At 42.2% G+C, this 18,567-nt stretch overlaps 1 protein-coding gene across 1 annotated transcript in view; it reads left to right on the plus strand.

Annotated features, from left to right (window-relative positions):
- The first annotated feature begins 14,011 nt into the window (after positions 1 to 14,011).
- The window catches only part of SLC10A6 (solute carrier family 10 (sodium/bile acid cotransporter), member 6), a 23,608-nt gene continuing 19,052 nt past the window's right edge, over positions 14,012 to 18,567 (plus strand). Inside the window, exon 1 of the mRNA XM_005874092.2 lies at positions 14,012 to 14,822. Within this exon, the coding sequence (XP_005874154.1) occupies positions 14,446 to 14,822 (377 nt within the window). The 5' untranslated portion in view covers positions 14,012 to 14,445. The remainder of the gene's footprint in view (positions 14,823 to 18,567) is intronic.

Genomic DNA, 18,567 nt, shown 5'->3' on the forward strand with positions numbered 1-18,567 from the left:
CAATTGCCTTGAAATCGAATCTGTGCTTTCTGTGTCTGATGGGGGACAGAGGGCTGTAGCCTTCCACTGTATGAAGTTCCATGCGGGCATCTGAATGCCGCTGTGGTGAGCCAGCTCAGGTGGGTTAGTGGGCAGCTCGGACAGACCTCCTTGTTCCATTGCATCGCAAGCAACAGCATGGTAAGTAGATGAAAAATGCATCATGAATAGAATCATGTGTGCTGTGCATTTTGATTTTTGTAAATTTGCTCAAAGGGAAGAGGAAACTCCTTGTCGAGACATTATTTTGAGGAACATTTAAAATTGCATCTATGAGATCATAAGGAAGCACCAAAAAGGAGAGAGAGAAATATATATACTGATTTTGAGAGACAGAGAGAGGGAGAGAAAGAAAAATCAATGTGAGAGTAGAACATCGATCAGCTGCCCAGGGCAAGAAATTCTTTTAAAAATGATAAGCTGAAAACTTTTGTTTGCTTAAGAAAAATGGTCGATTTCTTTTTAGTAGCTCCCCAGTTCCCAATTTTCAGTGAAATTTCATTATTATTCTCATGTAGTACTTTAAAGTAGCAAGTAGAACTTGCTTAGGTTTTGTTATCCTAAAAAATGGTCTTTTTCCTTCTGCCTAATTTCATACTGTGTCTCTGGAGCATGCAGAACACATATGTTATAGTGATGTGAAAAGACAAAGACCTTATTATGAGGAAAACTCTTATTTGTACAGGGTAGCTGGAGAATAAGGAATGATTGACTGCAAAGAATTGGATTTGCATGAACCAATTTTCCTAGCATTTGAATTCAATAAAGCACACTTGGATGTAATAGTTAAATTTAAGTACAATTTAGTGTTAGATGATTCAGTAGGCATTTTAGGTGGTTCTAGTACCTCATCTCATCATGAAAGGCATTGCGACATAGTATTTAAGAGTACATACTTTAGACCTGGCTATCTTGTTTCTTAAGTTAGCACTTCAAGGCCTATCTGAATGCCTAATTCATGTAGGCACTCAATATGCATGTATTGATTATTGATTGAAAATTTCCACATGATCAAAAGTTCATAAGAGGAAGTACATATGGAAATGGTATGTATGTGTGGTGATGGTGGAGGAAAGAATAGAAGCAAAATGCTATCTTCTATACAGGGAAGTCAATAGATTATGCCTAAAAAGGAAAAATCAAGTAGTAGCAGTACCAAAATGTGACTTACAGACATGGAGGTAAAGAACAAAATAGGCGAAAGAGGTGAAATTAGTTGCCTCTGTAGAGGTGAAAATGAGTGGCAGGTGTATACAGAACTACTGTTTTTAAACACAAATATTTAGTTTACCCTTTAATATACATTTACAACTGATCATTTTTAAAAAGGGAAACAAAGTGAGTTCCACTGAAATTAAGAAATTTCTCCAGGATACACAACGAATCAGGACATCAGGGAAAGTGGAGAGAGGACTAGAACCCAGACCCACCTAGAGTTTTCTTTCTACTACTGTCTTATGCAAATGTGTGTGTGTTTTTTAAAGAAATTAAGATAATAGCCCGGCTGGTGTGGCTCAGTGGTTGAGCATTGACCTATGAACCAAGAGGTCACGGTTTGGTTCCTGTCAAGGAAATGCCTGGGTTGCAGGCTTGATCCCCAGTGTGGGACATGCAGGAGGCAGCCGATCAAATGATTCTCATCATTGATGTTTCTCTCTCTCTCTTCCTCTCTCTGAAATCAAAAAACATTTTTATTGATTTTATAGAGAGGAAGGGAGAGGGAGAGAGATAGAAACATCAACGATGAAAGAGAATCATTGATTGGCTGCCTCTTGCACACGCCACACTGGGGACTGAGCCCGCAATGCGGGCATGTGCCCTGACCGGGAATCAAACTGTGACCTCCTGGTTCATAGGTCAATGCTCAACCACGGAGCAACACTGACTGGGCTCTCCAGATAAGTTCTGATTGGTAGTTCATTTAGTTACAGTTCATTTCAACAAGAATTTATTTGGTTCTGATAATCTGTCAGCAGTGCTTGGTGCTGGGATCTAAAGATGATCAATGGACCCAGTCCTATTCATTTTTTAATGATAAGTCTTTATGTTGTTTCCAGGTTTCAGTATTACAATGCTTCTGTGGACATGCTTAAACAAGTCTCTAAGCACACTGTGTGGGACTTTGCATTCAGACTGTAGGCCTAGAAAATGAATTTCTGTGTCATAGGATACTTATTTTAGTTCTACAGAATAATGCCAAATTGTTCCCCAAAGTGGCTGTACCAATGCTTCTTCCAGTGGTTTAGGAGTATATTGCACAGTAGCTTTTTGTTTGTTCATTTTTGAGCTGCCCAGAATCTAACCTAATTTTTGTGGTCTTATGAGCTGAAAAGCCAGGTTTTGCTCTGCCTGATCCTCAAAGCCCAGGCACAAATCTGTGGTCAAAGCATGCCAACTGGCTGCTTCCTCCTGGGACTTGGACTCTGGAGTGAGACACAGGAGCCAAGCTGGTTTGGAATTCATTCCAGTGATAATGGCCATGGTTTCCAGCTCCCAGTTGCAGGGGTGGAAGTTACATCAACAGTGGTGTCAAGTGCGTCTTAATAGACCCTTCCCATGACAAGATATTAGCTGTGATTCCAGGTTTCCTGGAGTCCCCAGGCCTACCTGTGTTCTGAACCTTATTCTCCAGACTTTTTTATTCACATAGGTCATGCTGGGAGCTCTCTGATAACCATCCAATGACTTCCAATTCTCCTACTAAAATTGAGTGCACTTTTCATACTGTCAATCACAACACCCTGGAGGGCTATGCAATCAATTTTGTGAGTCTAACATTTAAAAAATGAAATAATATAGAATTAAAATATCAGAGTTCATTGACTATTGTAAGGGTAAGGATTGTTTCATGAAACATACACCCATATAAACATACGTAGATATGAGCATATGTGTGCCAGATTGCTAGGTAAAATGCTTTTCTTATTTTAGGTCTGGTTCAAACATTTGAAAAGTGGTGATGCAGTGTTTAAGAACATGGGCTCTGAAATTAGACTGCTTGCATTCCGGGCCCACTTGCCAGCCATAAAACCCTGAGCAAGCTACTTTAGCTCTTTGCACCTTGCCTTTCTCACTTGTAACATGACAGAATGTGGAGACTGCTAGTTTTCTACCAAAATTCTTTCCCCCTTCTTTTATAGTTACAATGTTAGTCTTAGTTCATGCTGCTATAAAAGAATACCAAAGACTGGGTGGTTTAAATAACAAACATTTATTTCTCACAGTTTTGGAGGCTGGAAGTCCAAGATCAGTGTCAGGCTCTTGGTGAGGGCTCTTTTCCCGGTTTAAAGACTGCCACCTTCTTGCTGTGTTCTCACATGGGAGAGAGAGAGAGAGAGAGAGAGAGAGAGAGAGAGAGAGAGAGAGAATGAGAATCTCTTTTTATAAGGGCACCGATTCCACTCATGAGGGCTCCACCCTCATGATCTAAATACCTTCCCCAAAGGCCCCACCTCCAAATTCCATCACATTGGGGATTAGGACTTTAACATTAATTTTTTTGGGGGGGACACAAACATCCAGTTCATAGTAGTGTTGTAGCTGAGCACATGACTGTGCAGGGCACATTTGTTACTTGACTTATAATTGTGTCTAAGTTCTTGCCAATGGAATGTGTAGCAGTGCTGTGCACCACTTTCAAATCTGAACCCTAAAAGGCATTGTGTATACCTCCCCCATTAGCTTTTACTGCTGAGTGGAACCCTGATGTGGTGGTCATCCAGCTTGACCACATAAACAGTGATAACATAGAACATGAGACAGTGATGGTAGAACAAGACAGAAGGGGCCTGGATCCTTGAATACCTGTGTAGACTTTCCCCAACCTGAACAACTTATATGGATGGAACTGGAGAGCATTATGCTAAGTGAAATAAGCCAGCCAGAGAAGGATAAATATCATGTGATCTCACTAATTTATGGAATATAATGAACAACATAAACTGATGAACAAAAACAGACCCAGAGACAGAGAAGCATCGATCAGACTGTCAAACCTCAGAGGGAACGCAGGGGAGGGTTGGGGTAAGGGGGAGAGATCAACCAAAGGACTTGTATGCAAGCATATAGGCCTAACCAATGCACACAGACAACAGGGGGGTGAGGGCATGAGTGGAGGGATGGGGAATAATGTAGGGATAAGGACACATATGTAATAACTTAATCAATAAAATTTTTTAAAAAAAGACTGTTGAATATGAGAAAAATGTCTGTTTTCTAAGCCACGACATTGTGGGATTTCTTTATTACATTAATTTCATCTTTATCCTAACATATACTACCTCATAGAGCTGTAAGGCTTATCCCAGAAATTCCTGGTGTTTAATAAGTACTAAATAAAATATACCACTTAATAGTGTTTTTGAAATCAGGGACCCTAATTGGAGGAAGGTGGTCTAAAGGTACAAACTTCCAGTTATAGGGTAAATAAGTTACTGAGGATATACGCACAACATGACGACTATAGCTAACCCTGCTACATGATATATGGGAGAGTTATTAAAAGAGTAAATCCCAAGAGTTCTTATCACAAGGAGAAAATTTTTTCCCTTTTCTTTTCCTATTATTGTGTCTATATGAGAAGGTGGATGTTAGCTGAACCTATTGTGGTAATCATTTCACATCATATGTACATCAAATCAACATGCTGTACACCTTAAATTTGTACAGTAGTATATATTAGTTATTTTTCAATAAAAATGGAAAAAATAATGTTAAAAACAACAACCTTGACTAGTAAAATGAGGGATTAGTTTAGCTAAGTGGTTCTCTATAAGGAATGATTTTTGCCTCTCCCAGCCCCCTCATTTGGCAAAGCCTGGAAATGTTTTTGGTTATCTTAACTTTGTGGTATCATAAAGGATCTAGTGGGTAGAATCCAGTGATGCTGCTAAATATACTATAATACACAGGACAGTCCTGCACAACAAAGAGTTTTCCAGCTCCTAATATCAATAATGCGCGGCCAATATGGCTCAGTGGTTGAGTGTCAATCTATGAAACAGGAGGTCACGGTTCAATTCCTGGTCAGGGCTCATGCCTTGGTTGGGGCCTCGATCCCCAGTGGGGGCCATGCAGGAGGCAACCAATCAATGATTCTCATCATTGAAGTTTCAATCTCTCTCTCCCTCTCTCTTCCTCTCTGAAATCAATTACAAAAAATAATGCCAAGGCTGAGAAACCCTGATTTAATTGATTGGTTTAATCTACTCAGGACATTGCTAAAACAGAAGGTGAGGTCTCACTGCATGGCTGAGAATCATGGGTGGGGCATTTCCCCAAAAGAAATGCAGACTATTTTTACCATGACAAGAGGAAAATGAATGCTGGGTAGCAATGAACAGATTTCTCCAGTACCCTTTTGGCTACTCATATTCACTCACACCCTTCTTTCCATATACGTAAACCACTCACTGATCCCTCAAAATCATATCTAGCTACTGCATCAGGACCAAGCCTAGGATTTCAGGGTGATACATAGTCCTTGTCTTTATTCTGGATCTTGCAACCAATGGTTAAATAATATGCCATTAACCCTAGCACAATTGATGTAACATGACGGAGAGAGAACAGGATAGATAAAGGGTGTCCCAAAATTCACGCAAGAAGTAATTTTGATAGAAAACACAGGTTTATAATTAAAAATTGTAAATTTTTTATTGATTCATAAAGTATACAGTATAGGGTTATGTATGGAATAGCATATTGGGTAAATGACAAATGGCCTCCACAGCTTTGCTGGCACATACGCACTCTTTTGTTGAAATTTTTCATGACCTTTTTGCATAAATGTGGCTGAATTTCATTGATACAGCGCTCAATTTCCTCCTTCAAGGCGTGGGTGGTCGTGGGCTTGTTGGCATAAACCTTAGACTTCAAAAAACCCCAAAGAAAAAAGTCCAACAGTGTTAAGCACATGATCTGGGCGGCCAATTCTGATCACCAAAACGGGAAATTACAAGACCAGGAAATGACTCATGCAGTAATTGAATTGTTTCTCAGGCTGTATGGCATGTGGCACCGTCTTGTTAAAACCACATGTCATCCACATCCATATCTTGCAATTTAGGCACAAAAAACTGTATTATCATGTCGCGATAGCGAGCACCATTAACTGTAAATGGCTTAAAATTCAAATCTTGCGTGAATTTTGGGACACCCTTTATATACAATGAAAACATGGGGCCTCTAGTCTTGCACATGATCTTGGGCCACAAAGCTGGCAATTTCCCCCTTGATTTTCAGGGGTAGAGAGGGGTTGCTGAATCTACTCAGACTTCACTGAGCCATCAATTCACCATTGTGGAGCCCAAGGTGGAATCCAATTTTCCTTTGCTTCACTTGGGAGACAGAGGGATAGGAACAAGACAATGGGGGCAGTGACAAAGAGGTTTAGAGATGTTTCCATTGTCCCTCAGCATGGACATAATCTATGAAAAGAGCCTCATGACCTTGGCTTACTTTATTGGTAATTATGGGCAAATCTATTATTCTTATTCTTATTCTTATTCTTATTCTTATTCTATCCCCAAAGAAGGAAAAAGTAGCTAATGTACCAGAGTCTCAGGCTTTCTTTTGGAATTTTCTACTAACAGGCTCTTACCCTCCTCTCACTTCAGTCCCTCTCTGTCTTCGAATCATCTACCTCCACCCTAAAGACCTGCGTTTCACTTTGAAGTCTTCACAGCATTGGAATGTCGGTGTGATCTCCTTCCTGGACATCAACTGCAGGTGCCATTTCTTTTCTACGTCAAATCAACTATCTGTCAAATAACTTCTTCCAAGTGCCAGAAGCAGGCTCCCTGGCTCGTTCTTTTAGAGATTGCTCACCTGATGGGTATGTCCTGTTGGAACTTAGTCTCGTGCTCTCACCAGGTATGTAGAGCAAGTAAGATAGAGATAAGCTGATCCAATAAATGCCCAAACATTTCCTGGGCTGCATTGCCTGCACCACCTCCTTTCCCAGATCTGTCGCACTGAGGCTCCAGTGTTCCCAGGTGAGTGGCTGTCAGGATTCTAGCACTGTAGTTGAGCAATATTGAAATTACTTTACAAAAGTAGTGGAAATAGCTGACAATAATTTTCTTCAAGGGGAGGTTATGTCCTAATGGTGGTTTCCTTTGATCATGGAATCACCTGACTGTTTTAGTATCTGAAAGAAATTTCTAAGTTTTACTAATAAAAAGCTTTGGGGGAAAAAAAAAGAATCCAAAAATTGGAAGCAGGAGCAAAGGAGACTTTATTTACTTATTTTTGATACTTACATTGTTCCTTTTTTGGGTTAGATGAAGACGTTATTAATGATAATAACCAACAATAGCTAATATTTATTGAGCACTTCAAAATGTCCCAGGCATGGTAGCTAGAAAAGGTCAGGTGAAAAAGCTTGAATCAGGTGCTTGAGCTCACCAGCACCCTTTATTTTGATTACTTTTGGCTAATGTACTAGATGCATGTCCTCCTGGCCTAACAGTTGAGGGTGGAGAAAAAATGCTCTGACCCTCTCTGGCCATGGCTTTAGGGTTTAACTTAAAGCCATGTATAAGGAAGGGATGAATGGCCACTATATTGAATGGCACCTACATTTCAGCATCTGGTAGGGCACATGAGTTAAAGGTTTAAGTAGGTGAATAATGGTAGGTGATCAGGATGTGATATTTAGTTTGGGGAGCAGGAATAATGTTAGTATTATATGTTATTACTCATGAGTGAAACTCATGGATTTTTATTATTTTATTTATTCTATTTATTATTCATACATAGAATAGACTCTGGAGTTGACTCCCACTATGTTGCCTTGTCATTTACTAGCTTAGCCCATGGTAAGTTGTTTAACTGTATAAGTCTCTCCACTCATGGGTAAATGAGGGTAATAATAGTACCTGCAGAGTAGGGTTGTTGAGAGGATTAAATGAGATACCTGTTGGAGGAACATAAATCTTTTTCCTCTACCCATTTTGACCCCCCCACCCCTCCCCGCCGGGACCCTGTAAATTAGAACGAAAGATGAATCAATAGGAGAGAAACACAGAAGTTTATTAACATGTGCATCGCACCTACACATGGGAGCACTTAGAGATGAGTAACACCCAAGGTGGTTAGAATTTGGGCTTACAGAGAATCTTCACCAAAGAACAATACATATTTAGAGAAGGGAAAAGACAAAGGAAAAGGAGTTTGAGCTTCTGTGGGTGGCTGATTGTGGGAAGACAAACCTTTGGGAAGACAAATATAATGCTAGATAAGTGCTAGCGTTAGCAAGGTTTGTATGTAGATTCCTTTGGTCAGACGGGTCTAGTCATGTGCTCAGTGATTAACCTCTGTCCTTCCCGGTAGAGAGGGGAGGGGAGACACCTTTACAAATTTACATCATGCTTTTACACAAATAAGAAGAAGGCTGCTGCTTCTCAGTTGCCTTCTGCTGGAAATAATCCATATGCCAAAGAGGCAAGGGACCTACCCTAGCACCTGGTACAGTCTTAGAACTCAATAAATGGCAGTTACTGTGATTATCCTAGAAAACCTGTGTCAGCAATTTGCTGTCATGGATGACAAACCCCATTAACCTCGTTTATCATAACTTGTGGATTTTCTTCTCATAATTCTAGAATTTAAAGCAGGCTATGAGAATTTATGGTTCTAATCTTAATAACATCTGATCTGATGAGCTGAGGCCAAAAAAAGATTGTTGGGAGGACCACAAACACTATTATAAATAGCATGCCACCCGAGCAGGGTGAACAGGCCTTTCCAGTTGGTTTTGTTGACACAGTCCTTCGTTTCCCTTCCTTTTATTTTATCCTGAAGGTGGAGCAAGTGCTGTTGCAGGCTAAATCCCCCACCCTTCTCTAGGTCCTGACTTGGCTGGTCAGCCCTTCTCACACCTTTGCATTCCATTTTCTGCAGGTGTCTCTTACCTGGAAGCTTTGGAATTTATTAGGTTACCTTTTGAAAACAGGGGAACAGAGGAAACAATTGAGCCATCTCAGCAGTCTGGCTCCTCTTAGAGTCACCAACATTTAGGGAGCTGCTTGGAATAACCACAACTTCCTCTATCTTTACTCCTTTTCCTTATACAATTATTATAAACTAGAGGCCTGGTGCATGAATTTGTGCATGGGTGGGGTCTGGCTGGCCCACCCCGATGGGGGCCCATCAGGCTGGGCTGCCAGGGGGGTTAAGGGAGGGGCTGCGGGCAGTTGGCTGGCTGGCCCCGCCCCCAATTGGGTTGTTGGGGGCTGATCGGGAGCAGGCCGGCCGTGGTCGGGGGGCGATCGGGGCCAGATAAGGCTTGGTTGGCTGCCGCAGTGCGCATCATAGCCACTGGTCATTCTGATCGTTCTGGTTGTTCCGCCATTCTGGTTGCTGGGCTTTTATATATATATAGATTATTATATGATTACATGATAATAATAAAAATAGTAGATTATAAAAATAGTAAAACACAGACATTTCAAAGATACTAGATCATACAAAAAGTATAAAGAAGAAAAATATTATCCATAGTCCTACATACAGAAGCAATCACTACAACAGTTTTGCATCCTTTCCATTTAGTCTCTTTCTGTGCTTATTATTTTAACACTAGAGGCCTGGTGCACAAAATTCATGCATGGGTGGGGTCCCTAGGCCTGGCCGGTGATCAGGGCCGATCAGGGCCAGGCCAATCAAGGCCAGACCAGAGAGGAGGTAATGGTCGCTGGGCCTGGTGCAGAAGGAATGGATGCTGGACGCCTATGCTATCATCATTGGCACCCTGCCACCATGCAGTTCCCCGTCTCACCCGCTCCTCCTCCTCTTGCTGCCATGCCACCACTGTGGCGGGTGGGCAGTGGGCCAATCGGGGTCTGCCGGCCAGGGGGAGGGACAGGGCACGGGAGGTTGGCCGCCAGCCCTGAAGAGGGAGCCGGCCCTCAGCCCCCTTGGGAAAGAGGCCACATCCACTGCCACCCACCCCCTGTTCCCCGTCCCAGCCTGAGGCCTGGCCCCAATTGGGCGATTGGTGCCTGCCGACCGGGGGGAGAGACCGGGGGAGGTTGGCTGGCTGGGGGAGGTTGACTGTGGGAGCTCACTGACTACCAAGGGGCAGCTTCTGCATTGAGCATCTGCCCCCTGGTGGTCAGTGCATGTCATAGCCACTGGTCGTTCCAGTCGTTCTGGTCGCTTAGGCTTTTATATATATAGATGGCTAGAAGAATGCTATTTATTTTAAATCTTCACCTGAGGGTATGTTTCTACTGATTTTTTCAGAGAAAGAGGAAAGAAGAGGGAGAGAGAACCATCAATGTGAGAGAGAAACATTAGTTGGCTGCCTCCTGTAGGCCCCCTGTCAGGGGATTGAACCAGAAACCTGGGTATGTACTCTGGCTGAAAATTGAAACATTTTGGTGCTCGGAACAAGGCTCCAACCAGCTGAACCACACTAGCCAGACCGAGAATTCTGTCTATACAATTTGATCTTGATTTTTATTTTTGCTTAAATTTTCTAACACACATTTATCTTTGTTAAAATGTTTACATTTTAAATAGCTCCATAATATTTCATTGTATGGTTGTACTATAATTTACTTAAATTTTACTTTGGACATTTAAGTTGTTCTCAGTTTTCTGCTTTCATAAATAATACTGCTATTATAAATAAGAATGTACTTATAAATAACAATGCCTTTATATATAGGCATAATATATATAATAATACATTTTTTGCCAGTATTGCAGCTTATTTACTAAGACAGCTTTTTGTGACAAGGCTATTAGTACATATTGCCGAAGTTTTCCAGAAAGGTTGTGTGAATTTTTATCTTACCTGTAGTGTATAAGAATGTCTTTCACTCAACTCTTGTCAGTAAGGAATATTTATCTTAATTTTTTTTCTTTCTGATAGGCAACATATTTTAATGTACTTTAAAAAATGATTAGTGATATTGATTCCTCTGCCTGTTAATGATTTTGTAAATTTTCTTTTAAATTATTGGTCTCTCTCTCTCTCTCTTTTTTATTTTTTTTTCTGTGAGGTGATAGTGATTTTTGTTTTTTGAAGTTTGTTTTTTTTAAATACAGAATTACGCTTTTTACCTTGTGTGATATCTGAGTAAACTGCTTCCGCTTCCTTATGACTAATTTCTTCAAACTTGTTTTGGAACTCTTTTGGAGCCTATAGGCTATTTTATGCCCTTCAAGCTCTTAGAAATTCCCCCTTGCGGTAATTTTCAATTTGGAGAACAACTCCGCAGCCATATTTGATTACCTTTCCTTTTCGTGCTTTCCCTTCAGCGTTCACATTTCCAGACTAAAGAGCACAGGTCTTCCAGTTGGTTTTGCTGAAGATTCTCTTTCTCCCCTGATTCTCATTGCAGAGAACAGAAATACATGAAATACTTCTGTGATTTGTAGAACCGGATCTCAAAATTAAGGTGCATATATGTTGAGCTTGTTCAGGTGCCTTATACATTTATGAGCGTATGCGATGAAATGAAAGATTAGGGGTTGGTTGTTTTTTTTCTTCGCCTTTATGCCAAATGGTGTTTTACCCCGGCGTGGTTGTCAGTCTTTTGGCACGATTGTGTTCCAGACTGCTTTCCATTGCTCCCACTTCAGCGTGCTCCAGGGAAATGAGAGCAGGCTGAGCGCCACACTGGGATTTCAATCCTGTCGTTATTTTACTTGCTTAGTAACCTTGGACCAATCACGTAGCCCCATGAGGTCTTTGTTTCCTACCCGTGAAGTGCGGAATCATAGCACATACCTCTCAGAATGGATGAGAAGATTCAGTAGGACCCCATGACCCGCCTCACCAGCTGGGGGTAAGGTTGTACCCCAAGGTATAGGTTTGCTCATATCTTTTTAAATTTTCTAATTAAATTTTGAATTCCTACATGCCAATAAGTTTAGAATCCCCTACTTTAAATATCCTTTACAAATTAAGCAAGAACCCCAGGGGCTTACTCTTCCAAAGAAATCTCCTTTCCAACCCCACATGGAGAGAAACTTGGAAAAGCCTGACCAGTCACCTGTGGGCTCTGGTTTCAGCTGCTATTGTTTTCTTTATATAAAAAAATGTTTGTATTGATTTTAGAGAGAGAAAGGGAGAGGGATAGAAATATCAATGATGAGAGAGAATCATTGATCGGCTGCCTCCTGCCCACAGCAGGAGATTGCGCTTGAAACCTGGCCATGTGCCCTGACCTGGAATCCAACCATGACTACCTGGTTCATGGGTCAACGCTCAACCACTGAGCCACACCAGCCGGGCTCAGCTGCTATTGTTTTTGTTGGTACTTTTTGGCCCCACCCAGTCTAATGGCCCTTACTGCTGCCTCTGGTCCCAATCCTGGCACACACAACATGGTTGCTAGGATGTGGCCTCTTAAGGTTACTTCTCCTCAGGTTACAACCACTCGGTCATTGTGTGACATCTGGACTGGATCCAGAGGAACTTATCACTGTCCAGACATCCTTTCATGGTGGGTTATGGGACCCTGGCATCTTTTCCTGCCAATGGGTGTCAGTTGGAACCATTCTAATTCAGGTGAAACATCCTGATGACAATAAATTTCAAAAGGTAGTGGCCACGGTCACGTGTCCCTCTAGGAAGCTCCTTCAGTGCAGAGAGCACATGCAGGCGAGGGCCTCCTCCAGCTACCTGCTAGCACCTGCTAGCACAGCTCCTCAATCAGCAATGGAGGTGCTGACTCCTCTTAAATTTGTAAATCCAGGTGACTCTCCTCTTAAATTTGTAAATCCAGGAACAAAGAAGTTCTGCCAAGGAACTTTTTGACGCTATCCAGAAAGAAATGTCTGATCCCTTCTCTTATTAAATAACCTAATGAAAAAGTTCTGCTTCATCAACAGGCACCTATGCATAAAGCACTTAGCATGCTCATGTCACCCAGTAGGTACTCCCCAAATTAGTTCTCTCCCTCCTCCCCTCCCCCTTAGCTCTACCACACTTCTGCATTATTGTGGCTGGAAGCACGGAGCTTTGACCGGTCCCTGAGTGTCCATTTCTCTGCTTGGCTCTGTGTGAACACACCTCAGATGGCTCTGGGTTGCCTCTGACGGGCTCTCCAAGCTGGGCGTGAACGCTGGCTTGTTGTCAGCATAAAATAAAAGTTGGTGGCAGCCAGTCATCACTCTGACCTCCGGTGGCCTCCAGCAGGGTTCCACCTTCAGGGCTGCCTTTCGGGTGTTTTGGCCTAAGGCATCTATCCTTTCTTCAAATAGGTTTTATTTTACATTTGTATTCAACTCATATCTTTTTATACAGTAAACAAGCCCATTTTGTCATGAAGAATGTGCTCATCAAACCATGAACAATGCATCGCTAGTCTCCCCTTTAAGACAGGCGGAGGCATTTATAAAGTGTACCTTGTCACCAACCCTTGCCCCACAAATAACCTCCTGCTCTCTGTGGGAAAGGGTGTGGCCTCTGCGTTTTTGGAGGTTTAGTTTCACAGACCCGTGTTTTCCTCGTCTGGTTTCGCCAGCGGTGCTTGGTTAGAACACACAGAGGGGCCCTGGGCCATTGTGGTCAGAGGCTGACCTCAGAGGCTTCTCAGACTGAGCTCTTGACTGCATTCCCTCCAGGCGTTCCCAGACGTCACCAGCAAGCCTGAGGGTGTGGTATCACAAAGCCGCACTATCCTCCGAAAGAAAGTGACAGCTCCCTTGCATTATGTTGGGAACAGAAATGAGGTTCCTCGTTTCATGAGGCATAATCGGGCTTTATATCACATTATTCTTGCAGGCATTTCATTATTGACTTTAGACACAAACTCAGAGAAGTGGAAAGAAGAAAAAGGGAGACTAATTTTAAAGTGCTCTTGAAATGAGCCTTGGTATCTCCTGCCATGTCCTTAACTGGCAGCCTTTGGCTTTAATATTTTCAACAGAAATTCTTTGCTAATGCTTTGCTCACGTCACAGGGCTTTGGTTTAATTGCCTTTGTTTTTTTATTTTTTTTATTTTCTTCCAGAATTAGCCTCTCTCTCTCCGAAAAAAATTGCATCCTGGCTCTTTGAAATCCCCACTGAATTTGGAGAAATTACATCTTGGCATCCACCCTACTTTCCTGAAACACAATGTGATGCTGACGACACAGCCCAATCACTCCACTTGACAATGAGTTTGCTTGTCTCATTTCTCTTTAAGATTCAGTGGTGAGTAAGAACAGAAGTGGAAAGCCTTACTTAGCACAGTTTATTATACGTTTCGTGGCCAGGATAATTGCTTTTACGAAGTCGTAAAGAAATTGATCAGATTAGGGTGAATCAAGCTGGCTGGCCAATAGCTATTGGAACGATTCTCCACGTGTGACTTTGTTGCATTATTACAAAACGTGCCAGGATAGACCTGCCCAGCCATCTCGGCAGATGTTCACTCGTAATGCTGCCTTAAGGAGATGAAGAGATGAGGACAAATTGTTCCAGTGGCTCAGCCTGCGCTGCCAACAGTTCAGAGGAGGAGCTGCCAGTGGGGTTTCAGGCACCTGGGAGCCTGAAACTTGTCTTCACAGTGGTGTTAGCCGTGATGATGGGCCTGGTCATGTTCTCGCTGGGGTGCTCTGTGGAGATCCGGAAGCTGTGGTCGCACATCAGGAGACCCTGGGGCATTGCGGTGGGGCTGCTCTGCCAGTTTGGGCTCATGCCTCTTATCGCCTATCTCCTGGCCATCAGCTTCTCCCTACAGCCCATCCAAGCGATTGCTGTTCTCATCATGGGGTGCTGCCCGGGTGGAACCGTATCTAACATCTTCACCTTCTGGGTTGATGGAGACATGGATCTCAGGTAAGTTACCCCCAGGAGCTCAGTCTTCCCCTGGTAGCACTTTGCCCGGGGGTAGGAGTTCACTGATACCTTTCGCGTTGAAAACTCTGCCAATGTTTAGGTGGAGATCCAAGTGGGAAATATTTTACAGAGACTTGTTCAGTCCTGGAAAGACTTGCCTTTCGGAGCTTAACATGGACTTTTGCTGTGTTTTGTCCTCTGTTGGACTGGCAGCTGCTTTTCTGAGTGGAGGGCTTTGGTTTATATCTCCCAGGACATAAGCTGAGCATCCCAGGAGCTAATGACGGGGGCTTGGAAGCTGTCATGATGATGGTGGTGGTGGCATAACCAGAACCAGGCCTTGTAGCTCTACCAGCAAGTGTTGCACCTACTTCATGAAATCAGTGTTTTGGGGACTGAATGAAGGCGCTCAGGGCTACGTGATTGATGTATCCTGGTTTAAGTGCTGGTGGTGGCCTACTGAGTCAACTTGGAGAGCAACATAAAGATTTATGACTAAAAATGTCCTTCCTTGTTGCTTTTCACATGCTTTAACATTTATCAGGAGAATCCTATTCCTTTCATTTAGGCCAGTGACCTTATTCCCAATCATGGTGTAAACAAATACCCCTAGGAGACGTTAGGCTTTATCACTCATCTATGCTTTAATGAGGATAAGTTAATCGAATATATATTGTGGTGGGGGGAGCGGGGAGAGCATTTGAGGAAAGAATACAGGAGTCACAATTGGAAAAGTGAAAGAGCTAAAAGCAGTATCTTTCTAGATTCTTAGCGTACTGATGAACAAACTGTTTCACATCCTGCCCAGGGAAAGAACTACTTATAAATGTAAATCTTCGTTTGAGGTGCAATGTCATTCAGTTGAGATTTATTATTCGATGAATGAATGAATCAGAGGTGCTGACTGTGCTGGGAGTTGATGTGAGTGAGTCAGCTGCACAGGTGGGTCTCTTGTTTCCTGCGTGTGCTGAGTGGGTAATGTGGAACATATTCCACCTCTACATTTTAATGGGTACAGACCAATAATTAACTTTGACGTGGCAATGTTTTAGTGACCCACTTATCAGGGATTTGAAAAGAATCACTCGATGCATTGCTAATTAAAAAATAAGCCGCACTGATATGCATTGCTAATTTAAATTCAATAAAGATGATCATTAACATAATAATTGGGAAATGATAAATATCTTTTATTCAAAGTCCACAGGTCAGCCATAAGTTTTGGAATCTGAAAGTTTTTGGAAAGAAAAAGGAAACATTTATTGAGTACCCTGATTAGGCATGAGGTAGATGCTTTCACGTGTTCTCTTTCTCTTTTTTAAGTCATCATCTCTCTCCAAGACGATATGAGTTCTCATCATTGGTCCCTTCCCCTTCTTTCTGGGCTCTCATAATAACCTTGTACATGACCTTTTATTTTTCGGAGTTTTACAGCTGAGAAAATTGTGACTCAGATGGGTTAAGAGCTCGCCAAATGCTACAAATGAGTATGGCAGAACTCGGATTTAAATTCACATCTGTTTCTCATCAGGCTATAGTTGAGGCACTTTCTCCCATGCTCCTTACACACGAGATCTTCTGTTCTGAATAGGAGCGGAAATCTTTAAGCGGTGTTCTCAACCACTCTGTTCTGGGGAAGAGAACATTTATTACCTTCATCTCTTATTAGTCAACATTGCAATAAAAACACCAATGAGTACGAAGTCTATAAAATATAAAGGTCACTTTACTTCACTTAATTAGCTTTAACTTTCGTCAAATTATTTAACCTGTAAGCCTCATCTCCTCATTTGTAAAATTGGGTTAAAATTACTTACTCCTCACAAAACTATATTTTAAGGAGAAAATGTATATGCAGAATGCCAGGCACATGGTGGGTATGCAATAACTATTAGCTACTTTACCCTTTTTCTTTTAAAATTTGATTTTGGTCTCACAAATCAAACAAACAAAAAAAAACAAGCAAAAAATAATCCGTAAAAAATGACAATTTAAAATTGGGACTAAATATTAGATTTCCAAAAGCTTATAGATACGAGAATCATAAAACCTTAAATCTCAGTAAAAATTGCAAAAAGGAGAAGATTCAGTATTATTGAGTGAAGTAACATCCAAGTTCATTACTTTTCTTCCCATTTGATTACCAATAAAAATAACTTTTCAGCAAAACTCAATAGATTGTCAACGATAGAAATTCTGTTTTTCATGCTGGATATAATTCAGCATCTGGAACAACAACTTCATTTTGCAAATGAAGAAATTGAGATTTAGCTCTGTGCAGATCACCCCAAACAAGTTTCTCATGCCTTAACTCCGTGTTCATTCAATCTGCGTGCAATCCTCCACGTGTTCATTCCATGCAGGGCATTTCAGAATCAACATGTTTGAACCAGTTTCTGCATTCTGAGTATCTGATCACGACACCTATCATTTTCCGTCACCCGGCTCACCATCTGAGCAGTCCCTTGCGACTCCCTTCATTCTTCACCTTATTCACTCAGTCCGCTGTCTAGTCCTGTAGCCCATCCCCCTGCATGTCACCCATGGCTATTGTTTTCCATCTGTCCCTACTGCCATTACCTCAGGCCAGGCCCTCACAATCGCTTTATTGGCTGTTATGGTGTCTTTACAAAGTTCTCCCCACCGTCAGTCTCTCCATCATGGTTTTGTAGTAAGCAGATAAAGCAGGCTCTAGGCTCTGATTGCCTATATTTAAATCCTGACTTGGGACCTCTTTTCTGTAACTGGAAGTCATAATACTTTATGGTATTGTAAAGAGAAAGTGAACATGTGATACATATAAAGGCTTCTCGGTATCTTAGGTAGAAACTAAGCCAGGTCTAACCTACTTCTCCAGGTCTATTTTCCATTAATCCCTTAAACACAATTGGCCTATAGTTCAATGGGCTACTCACTGTTCTCTAAACGCACCCCACACATTTCCAACTTTCTTTTGCCTGTGCTGTTCCCACAGCCTGGAAAGCCAACTGTTGGCCCGATTCTATCCCAAGTCAGATGTTTTCCTTCATTCCAGTTGTTCTGGAAAGCAATTGGCCTGTATATATGGAGAACTGAAGACATTATCTTGCCTCTGGACTGAGCTCAGCTGATCTTGCTGGGCTCTCTCACATGTTTGGGCCCTGGCTAATGTAGACTGGTCTTAGTGGCCTCAGCTGAGCACCTGGGCTCCCCTCAAGCTGGCCTCTCATTCTCCAGGAGGCTAGCCTAGACCTCATCACATGACAGAGGCAGGGTTCTGAAAAAGAGAAAGCATACCAGACCTCTGCGGCTTGCGCTTGGAACCCGTTTATCATCTTTCATGGCTTTCCATTGGCCAATGCAAATTTCAAGGCCAGTCCAGATTCAAGGAAAGGAGTAGTTTCTGCCTCTTGATGGAGTAAGCTGCAAGGTCACACTGCAGAGGGCATGGATGAGAAAGGGGCGAACATCTGGGGACATTTTTGCAGTCTCCTGTGCTGAGGATGGACAGAATTCTTGTCTTTGAGGGTAGGACGTGACAGCTAAGATCTGGGAGTGCAGTAGTTAAGGACACCACTCTGGAATCAGTAAGTAGACCTGTTGTTCATTGGGTGTCTTGGTAGATGACGTAAATTCTCTGTGCCTGAGTTTCCTCACTTCCGAAATAGGGAGAAACAACCTACCTCGTGGGTTGTTGTGAGGATTGAATGAGTTAATACATATAAAATGCTTAGAATCCACCTGGCACAATATGCTATATGAGTTA

This window comes from Myotis brandtii, unplaced genomic scaffold (genome assembly GCF_000412655.1).
Source record: "Myotis brandtii unplaced genomic scaffold, ASM41265v1 scaffold424, whole genome shotgun sequence".
NCBI classification, from domain to species: domain Eukaryota; kingdom Metazoa; phylum Chordata; class Mammalia; order Chiroptera; family Vespertilionidae; genus Myotis; species Myotis brandtii.